The sequence below is a fragment of the Dreissena polymorpha genome, chromosome 10 (assembly GCF_020536995.1).
Source record: "Dreissena polymorpha isolate Duluth1 chromosome 10, UMN_Dpol_1.0, whole genome shotgun sequence".
NCBI classification, from domain to species: Eukaryota; Metazoa; Mollusca; class Bivalvia; order Myida; family Dreissenidae; genus Dreissena; species Dreissena polymorpha.
In genome coordinates this window covers 51,824,011-51,849,809 of record NC_068364.1, presented here as the reverse complement: position 1 = coordinate 51,849,809, position 25,799 = coordinate 51,824,011, and the positions used below count along the sequence as shown (strand labels likewise).

General features: G+C 34.0%; 3 protein-coding genes and 2 long non-coding RNA genes across 6 annotated transcripts; 4 read left to right on the top strand and 1 right to left on the bottom strand.

Annotated features, from left to right (window-relative positions):
• Positions 1–2,623: 2,623 nt before the first annotated feature.
• On the top strand, positions 2,624–5,780 carry LOC127847398 (uncharacterized). Its single transcript, XR_008033957.1, has 3 exons — positions 2,624–2,723; positions 5,236–5,296; positions 5,577–5,780. It is a non-coding gene; the product is annotated as an uncharacterized LOC127847398 (long non-coding RNA).
• A 53-nt stretch (positions 5,781–5,833) lies between these two features.
• On the bottom strand, positions 5,834–7,263 carry LOC127849112 (uncharacterized). Its single transcript, XM_052381834.1, has 4 exons — positions 7,196–7,263; positions 7,046–7,153; positions 5,905–6,609; positions 5,834–5,852 (listed from the first exon to the last, which is right to left on the bottom strand). The coding sequence occupies exons 1-4, from the start codon at positions 7,261–7,263 to the stop codon at positions 5,834–5,836; spliced, it is 900 nt and encodes a 299-aa protein (XP_052237794.1).
• A 3,041-nt stretch (positions 7,264–10,304) lies between these two features.
• Positions 10,305–11,904, top strand: LOC127849111 (complement C4-B-like). The gene is made up of 4 exons (XM_052381833.1): positions 10,305–10,387; positions 10,538–10,649; positions 10,898–11,134; positions 11,878–11,904. Coding segments are annotated over exons 1-4 (378 nt in total). The 5' UTR covers positions 10,305–10,385.
• An 892-nt stretch (positions 11,905–12,796) lies between these two features.
• On the top strand, positions 12,797–13,834 carry LOC127847399 (uncharacterized). The gene is made up of 2 exons (XR_008033958.1): positions 12,797–13,092; positions 13,645–13,834. It is a non-coding gene; the product is annotated as an uncharacterized LOC127847399 (long non-coding RNA).
• A 5,445-nt stretch (positions 13,835–19,279) lies between these two features.
• Positions 19,280–24,279, top strand: LOC127847396 (complement C3-like). Of its 2 annotated transcripts, XM_052379270.1 has the most exons (10): positions 19,280–19,343; positions 19,678–19,765; positions 20,182–20,265; positions 20,525–20,633; positions 21,001–21,096; positions 21,472–21,618; positions 22,498–22,587; positions 23,002–23,140; positions 23,441–23,485; positions 23,527–24,279. In XM_052379270.1, the coding sequence occupies exons 1-10, from the start codon at positions 19,297–19,299 to the stop codon at positions 23,534–23,536; spliced, it is 855 nt and encodes a 284-aa protein (XP_052235230.1). In that variant the 5' UTR covers positions 19,280–19,296; the 3' UTR covers positions 23,537–24,279. The 2 variants fall into 2 exon arrangements, with proteins under 2 accessions (XP_052235230.1, XP_052235229.1); XM_052379269.1 differs by having other exon boundaries at positions 23,441–24,279.
• The last annotated feature ends 1,520 nt before the right edge of the window (positions 24,280–25,799 follow it).

Here is a 25,799-nt window from a genome sequence, read left to right as displayed (position 1 = left end):
GCTTATTGCGGAAAACATATATGATATTAAACAAAAATAATGTAAATATATTTTGTTTCTGAGGCAAACTTGATATTTTTTATCAATTTACTGAGAAGATAAGTTTACAGTAGAACTCCAAATTAGATGATCTTATGATTAAATACCATTGAGTATTCTGTTCGTATTAGTTACTTTAACGATGTTTTATACAGATGATATTTTCTGATAGACACGCAAAATTTGGCTTAAGACATCAACATTCAAGTTACATGTTGGATTTCATTGAGTATTTTCCGAAGATTGGAACATGTATTTGCTGGGGCTGTTTCAGGCCCTAAGAATAGGCATCGACCGTGACCGTCTTGGTTTTAGCTGTCTTAGCACGAGCGAACACAAGATATAACAGATACAACAACAACAGTTGGCCTTACAAAAACACTATGCCTTTTTATTGAATTCTTTCTTAATCGAATAAAAAAATGCTATGCGTTTTAACAATTACTTTTGTACCAGGATGACAAGCTTCAATGTGTTTTGGGTTTAGTCAAGACATGGTATGCTAGACATAGGGACCCTAGACGGCAAATGAAGAGGAAATCCCGAAGCAATAATAAGTAAATGGTAAGGATTTTTTTAATTTTAATGATTCAATTTATAGCGTTTATAAGTAACTGTGACTTGTAAGTTATTTATATTTATTTTTCCTTTTTTTAATTTTTATTTTGACAACTATGTGCAATGATGGTAAGTCACATGAAATGCTGCTCAATAATATTCCAAATTTATTTGACATTAAACAATGTAATCTTTAGTCAGGATAGTGAGTAATTTATTAGGAGTTTAATATCCGATAATTGTAAATATTTCTGTACTAGGCATTTCATAGAGTTCAAGATATGCAATAGGAAACAGCGATGCAATATTCTCGAATGCAACCCTTCAATATGTTCAATAACGACGACCAAAGAGCATTCCTGCATCACATACATAAATAATAATATAAACATTATAACAACATAATTTATTTTGTGTACAACATATTTTATTTTGTGTCTGTATTTGGACAGATTCAGCAATTTTTCTACAATTCACAATAACAAAAATATTATTTGAGGAACATTAAACTTGGTATGCTAGGAAATGTTTCTCGCTAGAGAAACAAAAAATTAGTACAGTTGTAGTTGTCGAAAAAAAAACAGTTCTCTAGCACAGCTGTCGTTCGCTACAGAAACACTGTCCTCATACAGCTATCTTTCGCTACAGAAACACTGTACTAGTACAGCTGTTGTTTGCTAGGGGAACACTGTCCTGGTCCAGCTGTCATTCGCTACAGAAACACCGACCTAGTACCGCTGTCGTTCGCAACAGAAACACCGTCCGAGTAAAGCTGTCGTTCGCAACAGAAACACCGTCATAGCACAGCTGTCGTTTGCAAAAGAAAGACTTTTCTAGTACAGCTGTCGTTTGCTACATAAATAATGTCATTGTACAGCTTTCGTTTGCTTCGGAAACGCCGTCCAGGTAAAGCTGTCGATCGTAACAGAAACACCCACCTAGTACAGCTGTCGATCTCAACACTGTCATAATTCAGTTGTCGTTCGCACACTGTCGTAGTACAGCTGTCGTTTGTTTACTTTTCTAGTTCACCTGTCGTTCGCTAGGCTCACTTTCTTCTTTCAGCTGTCGTTTGCTACTTATATTATGAGCAACATATCATTAAGTAAAACTAGCCTGATTTGTTCATATATTTTCATTATGATTGGATTTTTAATGATATATATTTAACATACAGTAGAATAAATGTCCAACTCATTGATAAATTACAATTATACGCAATACAAAAATGTTATGCAAGTTTGTTGATCGTTGTATCCTTAACCTTATTAAGATAGTATATGTTTCTTTCGACATACACATACATGAACCATGTAAACTTTTTAAAAAGAAATGTGTTTTGTTTTAAAACTACCGTTTTCACTGTTGAACTTTTAAATATACAGCAGCAGATTAATATTACATGTGATATTGCCGCAAATTGCGACGGAATTTCGTAAAGCATTCAGCTGGAATTCACGAATCATTGCGAACTTTCTTCCCAAGCTCTTTGCCGACAAGAACTGTGCGGGTTTCGCGTAGCCCGTTCAACAAGTCACGCGTGTCTTAAACTTCAAAGAATAACGGCATGGACTCGTCCCGAATCTTGTAACCTATATCAACCAGACATACGACCCACGTGTAGCAATAAGCCGTTGTAGATACGGCAAGGAGCCATGGATATATTATTTTTGTTGATTTTATGTGCGTGCGCCTCTGGTTTGCAAGGGCAAGTATAAAGAAATTCGTGTATTTGTGAAAACTTGAAGCATAACTTTATATTGAATACTGATTGGGTAAATACTCAATAGGCAATTACCGAAGTCTACAATTTAATGAAAGTGTTGTATAAAATAGTTTATGATTTTATCACGTACCATGTGGAAATACATTAAAACAAAGTATATTTATATAATTATGTTAAGAAATATATTGTTTTAAGTCATCCTAGATAAGTATATTTATGAAGCTTAAATATGATTTCCATGTATTTTGTTGCGAAAGTATACATGTATCGTTCACTAAGATTTGCTAATTTTACTTTCAGAAATTACCACTATGTAGTTGCACCAAACGTTATTCGCCTGGACAGTGAAGAAACATTCCTGGTTGGCATATTAGGCAGTAACCGAGCTCGACGACTTGATGTACGCGTTTTATAAAATAGTTTTTCACGACCCATTTGGAAATTTATCTTAGCCACATTTTTTGAAATTACACAATACGAGAATAGTAATTGAATAATATAGAAAGCACATGTTATCTTATTAAACTGTGTCAAGCATGCGAATGTATGCGTAGGCAGTACGTTAATCACTAGCAAAATATGCCTTAGTTTGCGAAACGTTTATATAAATACATTTTGTCTTGGTATTAAAACACGTTTCCATGTTGTTTGCAAAAGAATATCTCACTATTGAATTTATCTCTGCACATATAAAATAATTATGAGTAACATGCATGTGATTGCTACACAATGTGAATAGAGCTACCACCTCTTATTTGCTTTGTATACATGGATTTTTATAGAAAAAAATATGTTATTTGTATTGTATTACATTTGCGTGTGTAAATTGTTTTTACTTTCCAAACAATATTGAAAAACAATTTTATTCATTATGCATACGTGGATTATTTTTAAGTTGTTCTTTGTTAAGTTAACAAACAGTAGTTTTATGATTTAATATGTAATGTAGCGTTCGAGCACATTCCCTTCATTATGCAGAATAATGTGTTATTAAGTTCTTAATCATACGTTTAAGAATATTCTTGCAATTGTAATAATTGTGTTCGAAATTGCGAATTATTATAAATGCAATGAAACAGAATACCCTTCTTGTTTCATTTCTTACGTTGTACGAGATAGTGGTATGTGCTCAGACGAATATCAACATCTAAAATACATGGAATTTACTTCCGTTTTTCCTAGAATTGTTCATGAGATAAAATATACTACTCAAAATTTGCTAAGGATCACGTTTTATAGTATGTGTAATTTGAAGTACACCCCTAGCTTGATTCAGCAAGCGTCACGCATCAATGCTAAATCAATCCATACAAATAAAATCAAAACACACATTCTAATATCAAAACCTGGAAAATAACAATTTAAATTTAATTTAATTAAATTGAAGATAATGTGGAAATAAAAAGTGATCCTTAGCACATTTTGAGTAATATTGATTACAGCTATACATTTAGCTTATCGAATGAAATTATCGAAAACTGACACCGATATTACACCACTTGCCATCTATCTGTATTATTTGATTTACGTAGTAAGTCCTTTATTTCTAAAAACCCAACCCAGCATCTGTTCTGTATGCATTTCGTGGGGCAATATCTCTGTATCAATTTCGTTTTTGGAAAGAACATGTAAAATAAGTGACCAATGAAAACTATTGTGCAGCATTTCATTGTTAATATAAAAAGTTTAAACATACCAATTGTACACGCAAATGTGGCGTTCCTTTCAAATGTTGTCATGTATAAACATGGATGATAAATGTGTCAGATTTAAGATAATTTATTGCATAATGTTTTCAATTTCCAAAAAGAGATCGACTGTTTAAACGTTATCATCAGATATGGAGAACGTATCCTGTTAAATTTAACAATGCTTGATATTTTTTATACCGCATCTGTCAAACTTTCCATTGCAACTTCCTTACTGGTTAAAGTAATTAGTTCGATGTATTAGTTCACATTGTTTGCATATGTCTGTATTTCAAAAACTTAATGTAATTTTCATGTCTTGCAATACATGTATATTGACGTGAATATTTTCTTAACTCATATTTTTTACCCATTGCCTGAAATGACATTTGACGCTATAAAAATGTAAATTTGCCAGGACAACAATGTTACATTAATTTTGATGGGCTCAAGGATACACGCACTAATGTTTTGGGTAACGCTATAAGAAGAATGCAATGTGTTTGTTTGCTTGTTAAAACATGTTAAACTGGCATATCGACTATATTACAGTTTTAAAAATAGGACGATATACGATGTATTTAGTATATTAAATTGAATGCTGAACATGCCGAAAGTCTAGAACAAATTCACGATGTACAACTGAGCACTCCTGATATCAGTCATGTTGTCTTGGTAAATTTTTTATTGATGACATTCGAGAAATTGGATTCGCTGATGAAAGTTTTTGGTTTGAATTAATATTGAACATATTTTAACCTTTGACTTTTGAACCAGTCACCAGATTGCGTTATATTTTCCTAAACGCAAACCATAAATAGTCTTATACCATAAGTGTTTAATTGTTTACTGCATTAAATTAAAGAATTGAAGCTTAATTATTGACAACACTGTACAAACTAAGTTTAAATGTATGCATGGCGTTTGTTCTGAATACAACAGTCTTTGTCATTTAAGCTCGTGGTAAATATCAACCGGAGGTTAAACTCGTATCAGTTTATTAAGACTCGCATTGATTAAATTTAAACATTTGAAAACAAAACTTCCGCTTATTGGCTGTGCGGCAATGTTCTGATTGAATGCTAGATGGTGTAACTAATTAAATGCATTCAGTGTACATGGGGGCATTCAACAATATTTATGTGTGTTCCCTCAACTTATGATGCCACGTATTGCAAACTGAAAACAATAATTATATGAGAAGATTTAACACCTGTATTGTAGATATAGTTCGAGTATCTAGAGCAACAATTGCTGCGGAAGTCAGTCACGATATCAAACCCGGGTACACATGTTCATAGAATATATAACATTTATGCGTTAATAAATATAATATTACAGGTTTACATGATAAAATAAATATATTTATTATGCTTTTGCCACTAAGAAATAATTTGTTTATTTGAAGTACTATTTATTAAAACAATTGTTCAATACTATTTCTTGCCATTCATTTGCCAATTTATATAACGATAAGTTAATAGTTGTGTTATGTTTCAATATATATTGCATCTATACTATGCGTAAAAATACTAATTACTGCATAACATGTTATCATATTTAAGAAACCCCAGTTCTGGTCACTTTTAAAGTCACCGCAAATGACCTCTTCGCAAATGTAGAAGATGAAAGTAAAACACGAAATAAGCCGAAAACAATCCGGCTTGTATGTCAAGAATCCTATAACAAGAAGAGCCAGGATATTTCTCTCAGTTTCAACTCCGGATATCTGATCGTGCAGACTGATAAGCCATTGTACAACCCAACGCAAACAGGTACAGCTTGATGTAGCTCGGTGAAAACAGGTACAGCTTGATGTAAATCAGAGAAAACAGGTACAGCTTGATGTAGCTCGGAGCAAACAGGTACAACTTGATGTAACTCGGAGCAAACAGGTACAGCTTGATGTAACTCAGAGCAAACAGGTACAGCTTGATGTAGCTAGAAGAAAACAGGTACAGCTTGATGTAACCAAGAGCACACAGGTACAGCTTGATGTAACACAGAGCAAACAGGCACAGCTTGATGTTATCAAAAGCCAACAGGAACAGCTTGATGGAACACAGAGCAAACAGGTACAGCTTGATGTAACTCGGAACAAACAAGTACACCTTGATGTAACACAGAGAAAATAGGTACAACTTGATGATATCCAGAGCAATTAGGCACAGATTGATAAAACACAGAACAGACAGGTACATCTTGATGGAACAGAGAGCAAACAGGTACAACTGGATGTACCCTCGAGTAAACATGTACAGCTTGAAGTAACTCAGAGCAAACAGGTACAGCTTGATGTAACTCGGAACAAGCAAGTACACCTTGATGTAACTCAGAGCAAACAGGTACAGCTTGATGTTATCCAGAGAAATTAGGCACAGATTGATAAAACACAGAGCAAACATGTACAGCATAATGTAACAGAGAGCAAACAGTTGTAACTTGATGTAGCTTCGCGCAAACAGGTACAGCTTGATGTTACTCAGAGCAAACAGATACAACTTAATGTAGCTAGGAGCAAACAGGAACAGCTTGATGTAACTCAGAGCAAATAGGTACAGCTTGATGTAACACAGAGCAAACAGGTACAGCTTGATGCTATCCAGAGCCAACACGTACAGCTTGATTTAACACAGAGCAAACAGGTACAGCTTGATGTTACTTGGAGCAAATAGGTACGTTTGATGTAAAACAGAGAAAACACGAACATTTTGATGTAATCCAGAGCAAACAGGTACAGCTTAATGTAACACAGAGAAAACTGGTACAGCTAGATGTTACTCAGAATAAACAGGTACAGCTTGATGATATCCAAAGCAAACATGTAAAGCTTGATGTTATCCAAAGCAAACAGGTACAGCTTGTTTTAACACAGATAAAACACAGGTACAGCTTTATGTTACTACGAGCAAACAGGTACAGTTAGATGTAAAACAGATAACACTTGTACAGCTTGATTAAACTGAGAGCAAACACGTACAGTTTGATGTTATTCATAGCAAACAGGTACAGCTTGATCTAACACGGAGCAAACAGGTACAGCTTGATGTAACACATAGCAGACAAGTACAGCGTTATGTCATTCATAGCAAACAGGTACAGCTTGATGTAACACAGAGCAAACATGTACGGCTTGATGTAGCTTGAAGCAAACAGGTACAGCTTGATTTAACACAGAGCAAACAGGTACAGCTTGATGTAACACATAGCAAACAGGAACAGCTTGATGTAACTCAGAGCAAACAGGTACATTTTGATGTAACAACGAGCAAATATGTGCAGTTTGTTATAACACAGAGCAAACAGGTACAGCTTGATGCAACCCAGAGGAAAACGGTCCAGCTTGTTAAAACCCAGGGCAACAAATGCAGCTTTACGTAACAAAGCTTGATTCAATAAAGCGCACATTCATCAGGAGGTTATAACATATGTTTTATTATGTTCATACAAAGAAATCATGTCTTTAAATAAATTAATGAAATCATTTTCTATTAAGAGCATTCGCGACAGCGTGCAGGTGTAAGTACGCATATAAATGCATGCAAGAACTTCATTATGTGTATTTAGACATATACACAAAAAGTGATTGTCTTTTATTGTATTATCTTACTGTTTCATTATTAATACAAGGACAAGTTATAAAAATCATATTGTTTGTCAAGTTTTATTCAATGGACAAGATAAGTATCCATTAAGTTTGAAAGCGTATTTTTTATTTCAATTTTTTTATTTATTTATTTCAAGTGCACGTTCGAGTGTTGGCTATGGATGAAAATATGAAACCTGTCAAGAACAAGTCCCTGGAAATCGATCTGATTGTGAGTAGTTCCATGAACATCGTTGTTTTTGTTACTAAATACAATCCGACAGGACATTTATAATTCGAATCGGTCTTGAAAGGCAGTGTGTATATATTGATGTTATATGGCGCCAACATAGAAATACCATTATAGAAAGCTTAAAAATGAGTTTAATTTTAAGTTGTAGTTTAAACTTCAATATTATGTTAAGTACATCGCGATTGCAGTTAGCTAGTTTTTAAACGCGATTTGCACTTAAATGATTTTGTACTTTTAACAGGCAATAATAAGTCAATAGTAAAAGTAATTGGTATGAATAAAAATGGGTCATACCAAGGAAAATAGTTTTGTGTCTAGTCTCTCTTCTTATTTAATTCTCTCGCCCACAGTATTTTTATGAATCATATATTGTCTAATTTTGACAAATCAGAGACTTTTAATTATGTATACAAAACTAAATAAATGTTTTGCTCGCGGGCGGAGAGACATGATGGACGAACGGTAAACCTATAGTCGCCCACGTTGAACCGGTCAGGGAGTTCATAAGCTTATAAACTATGCAACCATATCCAAAGCATAGAGTTCGATAACCCCCCATGCGCGTTGTTTGTACACGCATAACCAAGACGCGTATTCGTTTCCATAAGGAAAATCTTCTCGGCAAATATGTTTATGAGCTGTATTATTATTTGTTTGTTTTATATTTAAGTTCTTCAATGCAATATGCCATATACATTTAAACACTTTTTTCAATGATATATAGAATCCATCAAATAAGGCTGTCGGCAGAAATTCACCCGAAACATCTAACAACGGTTTCTATAGATGTGATTTCGAGCTTCCGCTTTTTCCAGAAATTGGAACATGGACTATCAAAGCAAAATTTGGAGATATGGTAAGTGCCAAATGTTTTTCTATGATGGGGAATTTAAGCCAATAAAACTAGCGAATAACTATGTACGTGATTAAATAGTTGACTTATGTATATATCGTCCGTATGTATGTTAGTACTTGTGAAGATAAAATCTGTTATCAACAAATAGTAAATGATAAGATTAAACACAAACTTTGTTTTAATGAAATATTGTAAAACTATTACTATAATTAGTCTCTATATAACATTGAATTTTAAAATATTACTAGTTGGAGACGTACGCTATTGCCCCGATTGACGTAAGCAAATTTGGTAAGTCTCATTACAAATAAAAAAGTGTACGTTTACCTTTTTAACTTATTGAAATATTAAATATAACAGTAAACTTGATTAGATTGTTACTTTTAGGTTATATTTTTATCATGCAATAGCCAGTGGTTCATTTGGAGTAAATAGGCATAGACATGTAAAAATATTTCTTGTGATGCAAGTGGCTTGCATTCATCGCTTGCTGTGTTAGTAATATTTGATATCTTAGGAATTTCGTTAATAAAAAGGAAATACTAAGCATGACAAAATGGACCATAGTTATAGTTTAATAAATCCATGGAGTTTACATTTACAGTGTAGACACATTTTAAAACCGATATTTTATCAGAGCTTTTGCATTGAAATGTTACTGATAGATTTTTCTGGACCGTCGTTAATCTGAGATTTGATTGGAACAAACTATGTGTTTTCTTGTACATGTCTATTATCAAATACATACCAATCATTACCAAAACATTGGTATTCGTTAGCCTTGTGTATGTTTATATATTTAAACAATGCATATTTTTATTCATTTTAAGCATATATTGTATACATACATGGAAGACATACATACATTTGCAAACAATGGTTCTAACAAATTATACAGAAACTATGCCTGAGAGTGTTTTACCTTGGTTCATGCCATTTCTATCAGTGACAACGGTATGTGTTTTGTTATATATAAACAATGATCTTATAAGATTGAAAAAAATACTACAACAAAATATTTGAAAGAGATAAGCTAACATAAGAGTGAATAGTATATAAGTGGACAAGCATTATGAGAATTTAATTCGATTCCATTTTTGTTCAAAGATTTGCTATGTGTCATTACTGAGGGCTATTTCTTTCTCAATCTGGATTTTTAGTTTAAGACTATTGATACAACAATTAAAATTTGGTATTTGTTTTCTGTATTTCATGTTAAAGATCAAATATTTCATCAATATAAGAATAAAATTCACAATATTATTGCCGTCTATTGATTTAAATGAGTAAATTCCGAAACTTACACTTAAGAAAGATAGTTTAACGTTTAGTTGCTGTTGTTCAAGAAAAGATGCTAACTGATTCCAAATAGGCTGGATGTGTTTACACTCCCCCAAACATGTTCTATAGTTTTGATGTTTTCACCGCAAAAGTCACACAGATTAGAGTTAGACAATTTGCATTTAAAGAGATATTTAAGATATTTCTTTGTAGCAATAATTCTATGGATTTATTTATATTGTAAATTTCTCAGTGTGCTATCAATAGTTGCCTTATAACAATGCATCTTGGCTAAGCTGTTTTGTTTTACAGTACTTCCAACGTTTGGCATACATATTCAGACGACACCTGCTTATATTTTGCCTACCGATGATACTGTATCTGTAACGATTGCTGCAATGTGAGTATTTAAATAACACCTTAAATTAGAACAATTATAGTTTGTTAAGCCCGCTTGTTTTGGTCCAAATAGTATGGTGCTAATATTAAGCACCATGCATACGTTAATAACTCAAGAAACGTTAAATATCACTTCTGCTTTCCTATGTAGGTACGTGTACGGAAAGCCGGTCGATGGCACTGCTCGACTCCACTTCGACATTAGGAGGGAGGGGGATGTATCTAACCTGAAGACGATATTCACCATCGAAAACGTAGAGCAGGTAAACCCGTGGGATTAACACGCGACTGTTAAGTGTCTATTAAAACTGCTTGTGTACTACACAAAAAAAGTGGATCTATTACTGCGCTTAAGTCGAATGATTTCTTATTACTTTTGATAGAAACGAATGGATATGACTCAATAAAAAATAATCAAAGCGATTCAGTAGCGCAACACGATTTTCAAATTGCTCTTATCAAAACATGAAAACATGTTTAATTCGATCGCTCACGCGATCATTTGTTTTAGCTAAGTAGCACCGGCAAAGCACATTTTACCATTGACATCAAGAAGTTAAAAGCGAACAAAGGTGGCAGCTTTCCAGCAGGTGGTGTCTTGGAGCTATCGGCCACAGTTCATGAGTCGGCCACGGGCAAAGACGAATTGGAATTTGACGACTCCGTTAAGTTTGTGAGGGCCCCTTATAGATTCGATCTATCCAGATCCAAGACTACGTTTCGAAAAGGTTCCATTTACCTTCTAAAGGTATGTATACAAAACAAAATAATACACCTTACACTTTAATTCTCTTAAATTAAACATTGGAAAATACCTTTCAGAACAGAACTTCGGTTCAAAAAAAGAATATTTTCGTCGATTGTGGGATACTTGCTTCACATATATATAATAAAACGCTTTTATTAAATTTGCCGTAGCTCTCGACCTCTCAGTCTTCTTCAGCGGCATTTATTTGTGAAGCATATCATGTTTAGCGGAAGTGACGTTATATTATTGAACGTTACATTGCGCGCCATTTTTATTAGTTTTTTTGTGTTTAGTTCATATGGTTTGAACGTCCTCAATTTACGCTTCCAAAGTTGTTCGATGGTCTTCCGGTTCTCGTCCGATCCATTTCATTTTTCGAGTCCCATGACCCGGAAGTCCGCGACGCTGTGGCCGTTCGTGTAAAAGTGCTCGGCAACCGGGTCATTGTGTCGAGTCCGTATCCGGGACAGGTTAAGGAGATGTCGCTGGTACAGGGTATCTCACGTTTCCCCTACGTATACAAAGGTCTTACATCGTTCGCAGTGTACAGCGTAGACTACATTGGTGGGTTTGCAGGTGACCTCGTTCCGCACATTGTAGCTTTTGCCGGTGGTATCGCTGAACTTTTCGGCCTCCATCATGTACGGACAGATTGCGCACCTCTGCGCCCCACAAGGTCCGCTCCTGTTTGGAACCCGGAAAAACATTTGGTTGTGTTTTTTATGAACCAATATGTCTTTCAGGTTGCAGTTTCTTCTGAATGCTGCTAACGGGGGTTCAGGAAATACATTTTTCATACGATCGGAAGTGTGGAGTGTAGGCAGGTGTTTCCGGAGGATATGACCGACATTTGGTAGCGCTCTGGAGAAAGTGATAACGAGCGGTACCCTGGAAGTACTTTTTGAAGACACCTTTGTACGCAGCAGATCTTCTCGCTTCTTGCTATCAACTTTCTTTAGCTCTGTCTCTAAGAATCGGCCATTGTATCCTCGCTGCAGTAGTTGTTCTTTGATCTCATCTCTGTGTTTTTTGTAGTCCGTCTCTTCCGAACATATTCGTTTCAGCCTCACACCTAAGCCATACGGAATGGCCTTTTTCGTAGACTCGGTATGTGACGAGTCTTTGTGCGAGTCCAAGAACAACTACTACAGCGAGGATACAATGGCCGATTTATTTTGTCAAGTGTTGTAAGCAATTGTAAGACAACAGTGTACAGTTTCTTTTCACGATTTGTTAACTTATAATGACATACTAACTTGATTTATTAATTTAGTACTTACCTTATTAAATAAACAATAGCAAAGGTATTTGAGAGTTTAATTTGGTGTGTGAGTTGTTCCAATTGATTGGATGTACGTTTAGCTGTTGTCAATGATGCTTTAACTTGTGTGCTTTAGTGAATGAGATAATAATGTTTTTATAGAACGAAGGGATTCAGGAACGGAAGACGATCACAGTATGCTTCGATCCTGCTAATATATCAACAAGTTGCATTAACAGTCCAAAAGTCACGAGACATCGTATTTTTTTTTTTATTTTACAGTCTTTATTATATTTATTCATGCATACATAGGCATTAATAATAACACTTTTTTGGTTTTTACCACAGTTATTTGTATTTGGACAGGATTTGTGTTATTTATTAAAACAGTTGGAACACATACCTTTATACTTAAACCATTGGTAAAACATGGTGTTTGTCTACGTGTGCACTTTAACTTTAAATGTATATATCAGCTTAAGATCGGTTGTTTTATTATTCATATACAACACATTTGAAAGCAGAAAGACATTAAATTAACCGGCATTGATTTATTTCTATTGAAATAAACCCTATGATGTATTTATTACAGAACCGTCTTTTAGTGGGATCAGACCTTCGGTAACGATGACCGTCAACTTAACACTCCCCGTATCGGCATTACGAGCATCAGGATCGGCAAACCCATACCTTTCAAGTAAAAAACATTTGACTGTAGAGCCGCTTTCAATCTCCTAGTACATGTCTTTTTCACACGTGCTCATTATACACATATGCAGTTGGATTGATTACAAGAAACTTTCTTAAATGAAAAATAATAAATTTACACATATTAAATTTGGATATGATGTTGATGATAACAAACACTAAACTAAATTCGAAAAACCAATTAATATATCAATTCTTTTATTATATCATTTTTTATAAATATTTATATGAAAACAAAACAAAGCCAGTGCATAAAATAGGTGGTAATATAATGCTTATAAACAAATGTACACATTTAATGTATATTACTCTTCATTTATCAGTCTGAACGTTAATTTTATGTTTTATTCATATATTTCCTGTTGTACGTATGATCGAAATCATAGAAACTCAGTTCAACCAACAGACTAAATAATAAACACGAAATACTGTTTCCACACTCATTTCTCTCAAGATTGAAAATGTGTTGTAAATGTTCATAATCAGCCCCACTGTAACAATAATTACACTAACGTTCTGGTTATTTCTTATTTACGAGCAGCTAATATGATGTCAAAACCAGTGGATACTGTCATCCACGGCGTGGAGAGCATGCTTAAGGAGCCATACGGGTGTTGCCAACAAACGTTTTACACAACTGTGCCAATTGTAGCCGGTCTGTACTACTTGAAACAAACGAGAACCCTTACAGAGCAGCAAAAGCAAAGTGGACACAGGTTTCTGAGTATAGGTCTGTATATTTAGTGATAGCACTATATATAAATATCATTTTCCGCTGCTGAGAAAATCTTCAGCAGCAGGGTTCTAATAACATAATGATGTTAATAAAATGCCGTTTAATACTGCGCTATAAAGTTGAATCATAGCAATGTTCAATTTAGACCACGAACTTAATTGTAACACTGGTCGTAGTATGTTGGGATACTTTGACAAGGGAAGCATAATAAAATCGTATACAAATTCTTAAAAGCACAAGAATTTTATTGTGATATATTGTCGGAACGAACGTTCACTCAAATAAGCAATGCTTTTTGACCTACCGTGGCGATTATGGATAGCACAACTTTGTTCTCGTAATTTATTTATCAGGTATTTAATAGTTTACGTATCCAAACAAGCTTAATCATTCAACCAATGAAACGACGCTAAATTAAAACAGGTACAATTGTGCGGAGTAAGCCATGTCGAGTTTATTGTTTTCCCACCTAGAAAAACAGATGTGTATACTTCTTTGAAACTTTTTTTGAATGTTTCGTGTTATATTATTATGCAACTGGCTGCTAATCTATATTTCTTAAATAAACGTTCTTACCGCCAATGACCACATGCCAGTATATAATGTAGTGACAACGGAACAATGCAGTAGGTTCCGACGATTACAGTAGCAGATTTTTACATTAATATAAATAAAATGTTATCAAAAAGGTAGGCGTTTTCATTTTCATGAATGAACAAAGTGGGGTCATCTGGATGCATCAACGAGGATGGCTCCTATAACCCTATGTATTTTCCTCGACCTGGATTATGGTAAGATTCAGTAACCATGCAAAGATCACGCACACTTTCGTATATTTGAAACATGATTATCACAATAAATAGTTTCTGTGAACAGTTTGTTATTCTGAACAGCTATAGTTACATTCTTAGTGTCTCTTATAACTTTACAATCTAACTGATTAAATACATTACCTTATTTACTTTTGCAGCAAAACGATCATGTTTCGGTTATAATTCATTTCTGAATTTATTGTTTACGCTATGCTATGCAGGCAATGGGTTTTCAAATGTTCGCGTCTATTAAAGATACCATACTTATTTGGAGTTTAAAAAAATTATTTTGATAATATTTAGAGATAAAATATTCTTCATATCATAGCATATTTAGTTTTACAAAGAGATGATAATCAGAAGAGAAACCAAAGAACAAAATTCAAACATAACGAACGGAAATCAGCTGATTTTAATTACAGTTTATACATAGTTTACCGATAGTTGAACAGGTGGTTGCTTCATTTACGCACATTCACTGAAAAAGATATCCCGAAGAGATTGTCTGTAGGTGTCTATACTTATTTACGTGACTTGTGTGTTATACTTTAGATTCTCGTGTATGCATTTAACATTGCAAATCCAATGGTAATGATGTTTTTTTATATTTGTGTATAAGCCCAATTAAAGATATATACAATTGAGGATAATGCACACTAACACTTGTGAATAATAAACATTGAATGCTATAAGCTGTAATTAAAGTTTTCTATTGTAACTGTATACCAGTTTCGCAGTAAATATATTTGGACCAAAAGTAACTTACCCTTGTCCCTGAAGCCGATTGAAATTCACAATGGTTGGATCCATAACAAGGCAGACTTATTCCTAACTGTTGTATGATTGCGTTTCTGTAACTTACTGCATTACACAGTGCCATGCGTTGACATTTTTGTATATTTATAACACAAGGATAACAAGCACGCATTAATACTATTGAAACTGAAATGTGGAATAAAATATATTAGTGCATTTTGTAAACATTTAACTACTGGAACTTTCCTGGCTTATGTTAAATCAATAAATTAAGTAAGACAATTAGTTTATATTATCAAATGTTATTCATTTTCTTAATACCAATATAAATAGTGTTCATGCACACAAACATACAAAGCTTTATCTGAAATAAATCGTTCAGCATGAACATGTGTATGCCATAATCGTCTTAAGACAAGTTCATTGATTGGATCTTTAACTTGTGGTATAAAACAACGCATGTATTCGCAAACGGTTATGAATAAATTAGTTGTCTCTTCTTTAAAATGTCATACAATAAAGTCATCAACTATACGAACGCGTTTCAAAATGACTTTGATTTCTAGGCGAATGGTTATAACTGTTGTTTACAGGATAACAGCGTTTGTTGTCCGAGTCATGTGCCAGGCAGAGCAGGCTGTTCCAGGGAGTTTCGGTCGCAGCAGAATTAAAAAAATGCTGGGGTATCTTTCGACACGAACCCGAGATGAAACCGGCAATTTTATTTAATTTGAATCCAATCTATTCTTCAAATAGTAAGGTAAGATATGGAAACAAATGTTTTCTAATTTATCGGAAAAAGATTAGTTTCTGTAAACATCCCCGACCTTGATCTAAGTACGTTTGAAACATCGAATTGTGATTGTAATACGAATGCTGGTGTCGTTTGAATAATTATGTGTAGGTACCTGTCTTGTAGTACATATTTATTTATAAGGTAATACATTTTCCATTTTAAATTACTTTAACATTTTAAAATGCCGTTGTCAATATTACATTTATCAACACAATATATATTTAGGCGTATATGATCAAATCTTATATATGCCACTTTCAAAGAACAGTCAAAGTGTATAACTTGTTATTGATAAAATGTTTTGTTTATTCTGTACTCAATATACACCATACTTATACTTACTCTGCTTGATCATAGGAATGACTATTGACTTAGAATGTTTGTCTGTTTTGTAACGCAAAAACAGAATCGAAAAGTAATCAACACAATCTTAATATTCGGAACACACTTACCTGTCAATTCGGTACGGTAATGGCTGTCAAAATTGTGGAGTTTTCTCATTTATGTTTGCACAATTTTGTAAAAGTAATAACGATTTGAAAGCTTTGATGTAATTAAATTGTATTTGTTCTGTCTTTACAGGATATTAAAATCTCGATACAGAAATCGATGGCAGCGCTTGAGAAATTGTCAGACTCAACACTTAGAGCCAATCCGTATCTGTTGGCGATATCTACATACGCACTTGCATTGTCTAACTCTACCAACAAAGAGCGATTTATAACAATGTTGCGAGCTATGAAGAGGGATGACGGTGGTAGATATAATTCGTTAAATAAACACAGAACCGGCTTATGTCAAAACTTTTTCACTTTCACAGAACTGGCTGCGTTACCCATTATAATTATCCGACCTTCCGTCCGTCCGCATGTCCTTCCGTCCGTCCGTCCGTCCGTAAATCATAACGAACATCCGCCTATCCGTATTTCCTTACGTTGTGTATTAAACCCCTCTTAACAATTTGGTAGATCTCGCTCAAACGTTCACAGTTGAATGACCTAATTATGTGGATTATATTAAAGAAATAAATTTTAATGTAAAAATCAGCGTTCACAAGCAAAAAGGATGAAGTGTGCATAATTATTGCCCGTTGGCTGTTTTTTCAATATAGAATATAATGTCCCAAAATGCTCTGCTTTTAACTCCAATATAACTAGTGATAAATATCCCAAAAGCTTTCACAGTTTTGCAGACCTATTGCCCGATGACTGTGTTTTCAATGTATAATCAATTGTCCCAAAATAATGTGCTTTTAAATCCCCTATAACTATTGGGTGATTCTCGCAAAAGCTATCACAGTTGAATGACCGTAATGTGTCGTTGATCGTTAACAAAGGAATATTAACCTCGACTCTTTTTGGCTAAATAATGACCTTTAGTCGTTTTGTCTGCAGTAGAATATATAATGCATTTGTGTATGTCCAAAGATTTGTTAGGGAAGGGGGTCAGTGTCAATTTTTTATTTCTAGATTTTTGTTCTGTTTGTGATAGAACTTGATGTTACATACGGGTTACTTGTGTACCAGTTGTTTATGTAAAGCAGACATTTGTATTTTTCAATGCAGATGTTGGTAAAAACTTACTTTGTGTCAGTATAGAACGCAAGTTACCATGAGTTTGTTATTTAAGATATTTTATGGGGAATTCTCATGTCAGGTCGCATGTATTGGTTGACGAGCAGCGGTTCGACAAGCGCAGATACGATTGAGACAACCGCATATGCCTTGTTGGCACATCTTCAATTTGATGATATAATATCTAGTCAGAAAATAGTAGCATGGTTGACGCAGCAAGTTCGGGGCTCAGGCAATTGGAGGACGACTAAGGTGAATACACATATATAAGCATTACATATGCGTTCATGTGCAATTACTTTCAATTGCTTATGCCATTATTTGTATGGTGTATTGTTTTAAGTGTTTAATTATACGTACTCATATTGTACAAACAACAAAAATGCTGCTACATTGTATTTGAACCATTGTCGTCATTGTTGTCTTAAGATGTGTAACAGAACATTCATAAATATTGTGTCTATTTGTGTGAGTTGCTTGGTCTTTTTTATGTAAGTTTACACTGTTTGGTATATTGTAGTGAAATGTGCGGTACTATTATAAAATATAATTAAATTATGTCATTGTATTATGATTTATAGGACTCAGCCTTTGCATATCAAGCCGTGGCGGCTTTCATTGCGAGAAACTACATTCCCGAAGTTAACCTGAAGACTAGGATAGAGAGCGGTGATGGACAGTGGGTTGAAATAAAAGATCTAAGCAATCAAAATTCCTATAAACTTATTCCAGGTGTAGGTATATCTTTTCAACCATTCCTCTGTTTGAATGAGCAACAAATGTAGTAACGTTTGTGTATAAAATTCATTGAATATCATACCTACTAGGTTATTGTCTTTCTGTTCACACACATCAATAAATTATAATGTGAGCTAAATAATTCGTGGTTGCATATTGACGGCACATACTTAGCATTATATACATGCAATTCAAGACACATACACCGGCTAGATTACACAAGTGAAAAATGGTCTCACAAACAATTTATATTGTTACTTGTGGCTTGAATTCATCATCAGCATGTCAACACGCAGCAAATGCGTCGTTGACTGCCATTCTTAAATAACACCTTATTTCATGCGTAAATGTGGTTAGAACACTAATAAATAATAAATTGCAACATACTTTTAGTTGAAAGTTCCGAACGGCGACAAGCTCAAAGTGACAGTTACGGGTATTGGAACAGGTATTTTTACAATAAACCTATTCTACAAAGAAGGAAGACGAGATTTGTCTCTTTCAAATCAGCCCAGTCAAAATCAAAAACGTAATCACAGAGATTGCTGATAAACAAGAGATTCGTCTTCTTGATCCACAAAGGTAAATTGTTTGTTGCTGCATTTCACTTTAAACACACTTTGGATGAAAATATTTACCACACAAAATTAACATATCTTGTGACAGACAAGTAAGTAATAAATCGTTGTAAAATATTAATATTAACGGATGTCTTACGCTTCAGACCATGCGATGTGTGCGGGTATTGTCCGGAATCGTACAAAGACGGCAAAAACGTCAGATGCAAGAGGAACGTCCCCATCTGAAATGTGTTGAGTTCAGCGTAAGGTAAATGGGTTATCACTTGCACTATTATGGCGTCATCACGGTTTTATATATAAAGTAAAATAATTTTAATTATTTAAAAAAAACATATAGTCTGAATTAAACCATGCATTTGAACTATGTTTAGTTTTAGCAGCAAAAAAAATCTGACGTTTTTAAACTTATCACAGCAGTATTCAGCATTCGCGAAAAGTTTGCACTGTATTTCTGTATGTACTTTTGATGTTTAGGCAATAAAGGCTTAATGCTAGCGTGCAAGGTATAATCTACTACATATTATACGCATGTTCAAATTTGAATGATGAATGGCGTCGTGTTTTGTTTGTTTTAATTACAGAACTAAGTCCCCAAGTTATGAGGCGGGAATGTCGATTGTAGAGGTCAATTTAGAAACGGGCGTGAGCGTTGTGGAATCAGATCTGAAGGTTCGAACCACTGTTCCAAACATGAACGTTTCATTACATATATTAAATTATATTTATTTATCATATGACGTGGTTATTGAGCAAATTGACTTGAGTTATTCACAGATTAATATTATGTGAGTACAAACATAAGCACGAACTGCTTGTTTAATGTAAGGTAAACAATGTTTTATGGCATAAAGAAGATTGGCAAGGCAGGTCGATATTCAAATAATATGGACGCATTTTAAGGCAAGGCTAATGTTTTAATCATAATTGCGTATTATCGTGGTTCGATGTGTAGTTTGGTGTCTTGGTGCGTAAGCAATTTACCGCACATCGTAATAAATTCATTTTGTATGTCAAGATATCTTGTTTATTTATCTCAAGTGACAATATTTATATCTTTATAAACTATTTGCATATGTTTTTATCAGAGTTTACAGAGCAATAACACCGTGTTTTCCTTATATGAAATGCCAACAGACGGGAAAGGATTCATCATATTTTACCTTTCAAAGGTATGCGATGAATTATATTGAACATATTGTATATTGTCAAAGTAATTATTATCGAAGTAGAGCGTTCTTTAAATACATTCTTATTCGATTTTTTGATTATGTAATTAAACATTTTAGCATGTAGTAAAATTGGCAAAGAACTCTCGTAACGCTCTATTTTCATTCATGTCGATACTCGATTTATATAATAGGTATGTAACAGCGCAATAAGTGGGTCAATATACTATATAAAGACAACATCATATATTTATTCGAACAGATAACGTCCCGTCCGATAAAATTCATCTTTCGGCTTAAGGATGATTTTTCGGGAAATGAAACTACACGTCAGGGGGCTTCAGTTCGAGTCTACGACTATTACAATCCAGGTATATACTATGATGTTTTCATGATTGGCGTTCTCCATTCAGATCAGATTCAGAAACGGCTTCACGCCCCTTTTCGGTCTTCCTTAAAGTGCAATTATCTTTCAATTTGCTTCATTTTTTGATTGGTATTTGTCTTCGATCTTATAAGAATCTAAATTCAATGATTCCATGATGGAACAAATACTTATGAAAACCAATTTCCCAGAGGTTTGTGTTTGTCGAAAGAAGCCCAAATTTTTTTGTAAGCATAAAAGATAACACGTTAACACTCCTCGCTCGTGTAAAGTTTAATACTCTATATGTCTCATTAATCTTTAAGACAACACCTCATAACACTTAATGTCAAACCAGTAAACATTTATTGCAGAGAAGTCCTGTATGAAACAGTATAGTATCAATCCTAACAAAGCGAATACAGTTGCCATGGCATGTGAAGGTGGTGAACAGTGCAAATGTGTTCAAAGTAAGTGATGCTATAATCATACATTCTAAATGAAATTAATTTTGAATCGCTGTTATAATAACAACCAATAGTAGAATTGTTAAAACTTACATGTTCAAGAAGTACTATTTCATTCATGTTATTGAAAACGCACGAACGGTAGAGTAGAATCGAACAAATCCCGTTGATGGGTGAATATTTTCCTAAAGTTCTAATCCCAATTGAACAATGCATCTTAAACAATGTGTGCATCTGTTTTTTTCCTTGAGCGTACATTTCATGTGACTCCTTGATAAATGCCGATGTGTGAAAGTGGGAATTTTGATTGTTTAAATAGTAGTGTATACTTCGGAGAAATATATTGGATATGCCTCTTAAAGAGTATTTACCTCGCAGGTCAGTGTTCTCAGCCAGTTGATGACGAACTGTTCCGAATGGCATCAGCCGTAGCCAAGGAACAAAATGCCGCAAAGAAGCGCACTCTTCCAAAACCCGTTGAAAAGCTGATGGAATATGCGTGTAACTTCGAAAAGGCCAACTACGGTACGATGTTGTTTGTTCCGTATTACACGCAAATTATGTCAGCATTTCATATTCCGGTTATTCCATAGAAGACAATTTATTGTGACCAAAACATAACTGTGCTGGTAATTTCTATGATTCTAGATGCGCTTGTGATGCGATCAAGTCTTACCTGATCAACATAGCTATATCAATGAAGATACTAGTATTTCCGTATAGCTTAACGTAAATTATTTGGAAGTCCATGTTTTGAAGTTGTGCATACATGCTCATATCAAAGCGTGTTTTAATGCATTTTATAAGTTGTTTTTAATAAACAAAAACATACTTGCATAATTATTTTGATTTAATACATCCTAGTAGTATACACATCATCTAAAAAGTATCGCGAAAAGACGTGTGCCAAACCCACGAAACATTAATCAAATTAGAACGTGTGCATCTGTTTATTAGCGATTTTTGTTGCTGACATCAGTTATCAAACCACCGACTGTTCGGGAAGCAATGACTTTTTAAGACTTTTTCCGCGCTTTTCTTAACACAGGACAAACAAACTTCTAAAACATCACTTTATCATGTTTTTTACCTGTGTATGTTGGTGGATTTTTAAAACATAATCGGAGTTAAAGCAACAATGAAGTAGCTCAAAAGTGTATTTATGAGTCGTTTCGCATGTTGCACTAAAAAAGTTATCAGATAGAGTGAAAGAGAATAATGAAGACAATTAGGCTCTGGTAGAAGTGTGACTGTTTTAAAGATGGATTTGGCATATGTGTATTTTGTAAAATCTGCGCTTGCATATTTGCATCACATTTAATGTTGACTGTGATTCGAATGCATACAATTTTAAAAATAGATTTTTGTTTCTCAATATTAACATTTCTATGATTTGTGTTACAGTGGTCTACGTAACGATTGTAACTGTTGCCAACGACACCCAAAGAAACGTTAGATTTGCCAGTTCGACCGTTAAAGAAGTTCTTCTACAAGGTTATTTTCTATCCCGTTTCCTAATTACATTACCCTTTAACAATCCTCTGTTCACTTTCCTATTAATCTAAAATATTATATGTAAATATGTTTGGTTTACAGTTAGTTATGCCCTGCGGGTTGTTATTATACCCTTTACAAGCATGCATGTCCTAGTGTGATTTAATTGATCATTACATTATGGTACGGTTCCTGTTTAAGAGTAAGAATATACTTCAAGGAACAGTATAATGACATTTGTTTTCGTGACCTTGTTACACACAGCGGCTTCGTACAAATACAAGCACTTAATTTTCAACAGCTCGTAAAAACAATTCGTAGGAGTAAGATTGCAAATCACGATGTTTAATTAAAAGATCTCATTTATCTCTCGCAACGGGATACACTGAAGGTGATATTTTCTTTGCTTTCAAGGTGGAGGTAACATACGCGTTGGTGACGCATTTGACTTTGAATGGCAAACAGATTGTGCACATCCAGCTTTTGAAGTTGGCCAACCCTACTACGTTATCGGAAAGGATATCTCAAGGTTAATAAATGGCGATGCCCAAAGGTACGTCTCGTATGGCTTAACCTATCATGTTTTCGGAAGCTTTAATGACAATAGAAGTTTGTTTTTAAATCTTTGTGTTTATCTTTGTTCAATAATTTGGTTTGGTGAACAATTTAATTCATGTACAGTATATGAACTACAAAAGCTTATTTTCTTATTTGCTCGATTCTAAAACCTGAAAATTTGCCATGGCTATTGCTAGAGATTTTAAAAGCCTTAAACATTGGCTTATATGTTTTCAATACTAACATAACGGTAGTTCGAAGTGTTTACACATAAGTGTTGTTTTATACGTTTCAGTGAAAGGTACGATCTGATGGGCACGACTCTTGTCATCAACCCCAGGTACAAAGAACTCCTGGGTAGGGTCATGAACAACTTTGCAGCAGAACTTAAAAAGAACAACGGGTGCACAAACTGATCAACATTGCTCTCTTTCTTTGTACATAAAATGTGGTAAGTCAGAACATAGAGTAGTGGGTAGTTTTGACATGAATGTATTAATTCAACATAGCTTCCCAAAATTTTTAGCAGGACTCAGTGTCTTTCTAAAGCTGTTTTTTGTTACAACAGTTTTTTTACAACGAATTAATCTGATATAGTCATGCTTACAGAACCTTTAGCATATTTACAACCGTTCTATATATTGTTCTGAATTCTTATTTCATTTCCATGTAGTTTAAGTATTCAAAACACATTTCCCTAATAGTTGCCTCCACAAAACTATATGGTCGACTGCCTTTCTGTCAGACTCGTACAGACAGAAACATCCTAGACGCCCTGGATACCCTCGTCCTTTGATCGGGAGGTCCCGTGTACGATTTGACACTTAATTTATTTACTGTATGCGCGTAATGCCATAATGTTTCGGCCCAAGATTGTTTGTGTTTATAATTGCAAAGGGAGATTCTTTTTATTGATTTGTGTTTGTTTCCACGAGAGGTCTTATTCCCAAACTGAAAACAAAAAACTTAGTATGCAGCATCACTTCTGAAATGACATGCCCATAATGTTAATTTTAGCCGATCGGATGAAATAATCTTCATTTCCGGACATCATGATAACTTACAGGTTATTCAATGCAAATATAATTTAATGTTTATTAGACATGTGTATATTGCCACGCCAAATTAGTCTCATTTCTAGTGAAGATAATATGTTCTTGTTTAAGCTATATGTAGGGAGTGATGCTCTTAAGGATATTGCCATGGTTAATAGATTAACTTGGATTTTCAAGTACAAATGTCAACTTCTATACGGCAACATGAAGTGGAAATATACCAAATCGAGTTTTCGAGGGTTAATAGAATCTGTAAACGTATAATGTCATAAAAATACAATGATAAAAAACAATGTTTACAATATTATATAATTAAATTTTATTATTGTTTTACCTTACAACATTGGTTATGTGAATGAACAAGACATGTAGATGTTGATTTACTGCCACAGTCATATTTAGAGGTCGGTCCTCGAAATTGACATTACGCTCGCCTGGAAGCAGCCACAAGTCCTACTTATATTCATTGTTTCAGTCTTTTTGGTGCTTGGAATCCAACTTTGTTGTAAAGTATATAAATAATAAGGTAATTATGCACTTTTTTAGGAATGTTCACTGATAAGGCTAAGTAATATATGTAAATATTTGATTATGTAGACGCTGGCATGCCTAGATATATATGTATGTATTTAAATAATAAAGCATATGAAAACGCGTTTTTTTGTATTTGTGTATGTATCATTATATATTATTACCGTGGTCCACATCTTATATTTATAGGAAATTCAGGCAACAATATATATAAAGCGTTATAATATGAAACCTTTTTGTCCCGAATTCTAACCTTATAATATCTGCAAAGAATGGTTTTTAATTATTTTTAGTTAGTGGTTATTCCAAATGTACACTATGACACGTTGACTACTTAAAAAGATGGTTTACGTTTGTTCGTTGAATTCCTCGCACTATATTAACGTAAAATAGTATTTTTATTATACACATTTTCGACAAACAAAGCATTACAGAACAAAGCTATTCTGGCAAATATAGGTTTGAGATGTCAAATCTCGAAAAGCGTGAGAACTAGTTTAAGAATATCGATTTATGTATACCGCATGTTAAATGAGCTAAAACAATAAAGATTATAATGTGTTTACAAAACAATAATGGTATATTAAACGAGTTTTCGCAATAATTATGTTAAAAATGATTGCTACAATAATCTTGACTGCATGGCCATATTGTATACTCGTACACAAAAAAATGAAATATCTAGATTTACTAAGCCAACCTTGTTCTGTGTATGTTTTTATTTGACCTACTCGCAAGCGGTTTACTTTTATGACAAAACGCATGGCCTTCATTCATGTCCTTATTAACCAAACAAACACTTTAACAGAGCTTTCTACCTTCAATTTACAACGAATACGAATCTTTCTGTGTGTTTGATAAATGAAGCCGAACAAGCGATTCTGTGTCGATAAAATGCCATTTTCGAAAAAAAGCAAATAGGGAATTAAAGTCACGCGTTTGCGCCATTGTATTTGCATTCTTGTTGGTAAACAGCTGTGTTAAACAAACAAAGCAGCAATTTCAAAAGGTTATTTTAAAAGTATCTATAGTAAAAGATCGAAAATCTGTGTTCTTGATGTTTTTTTG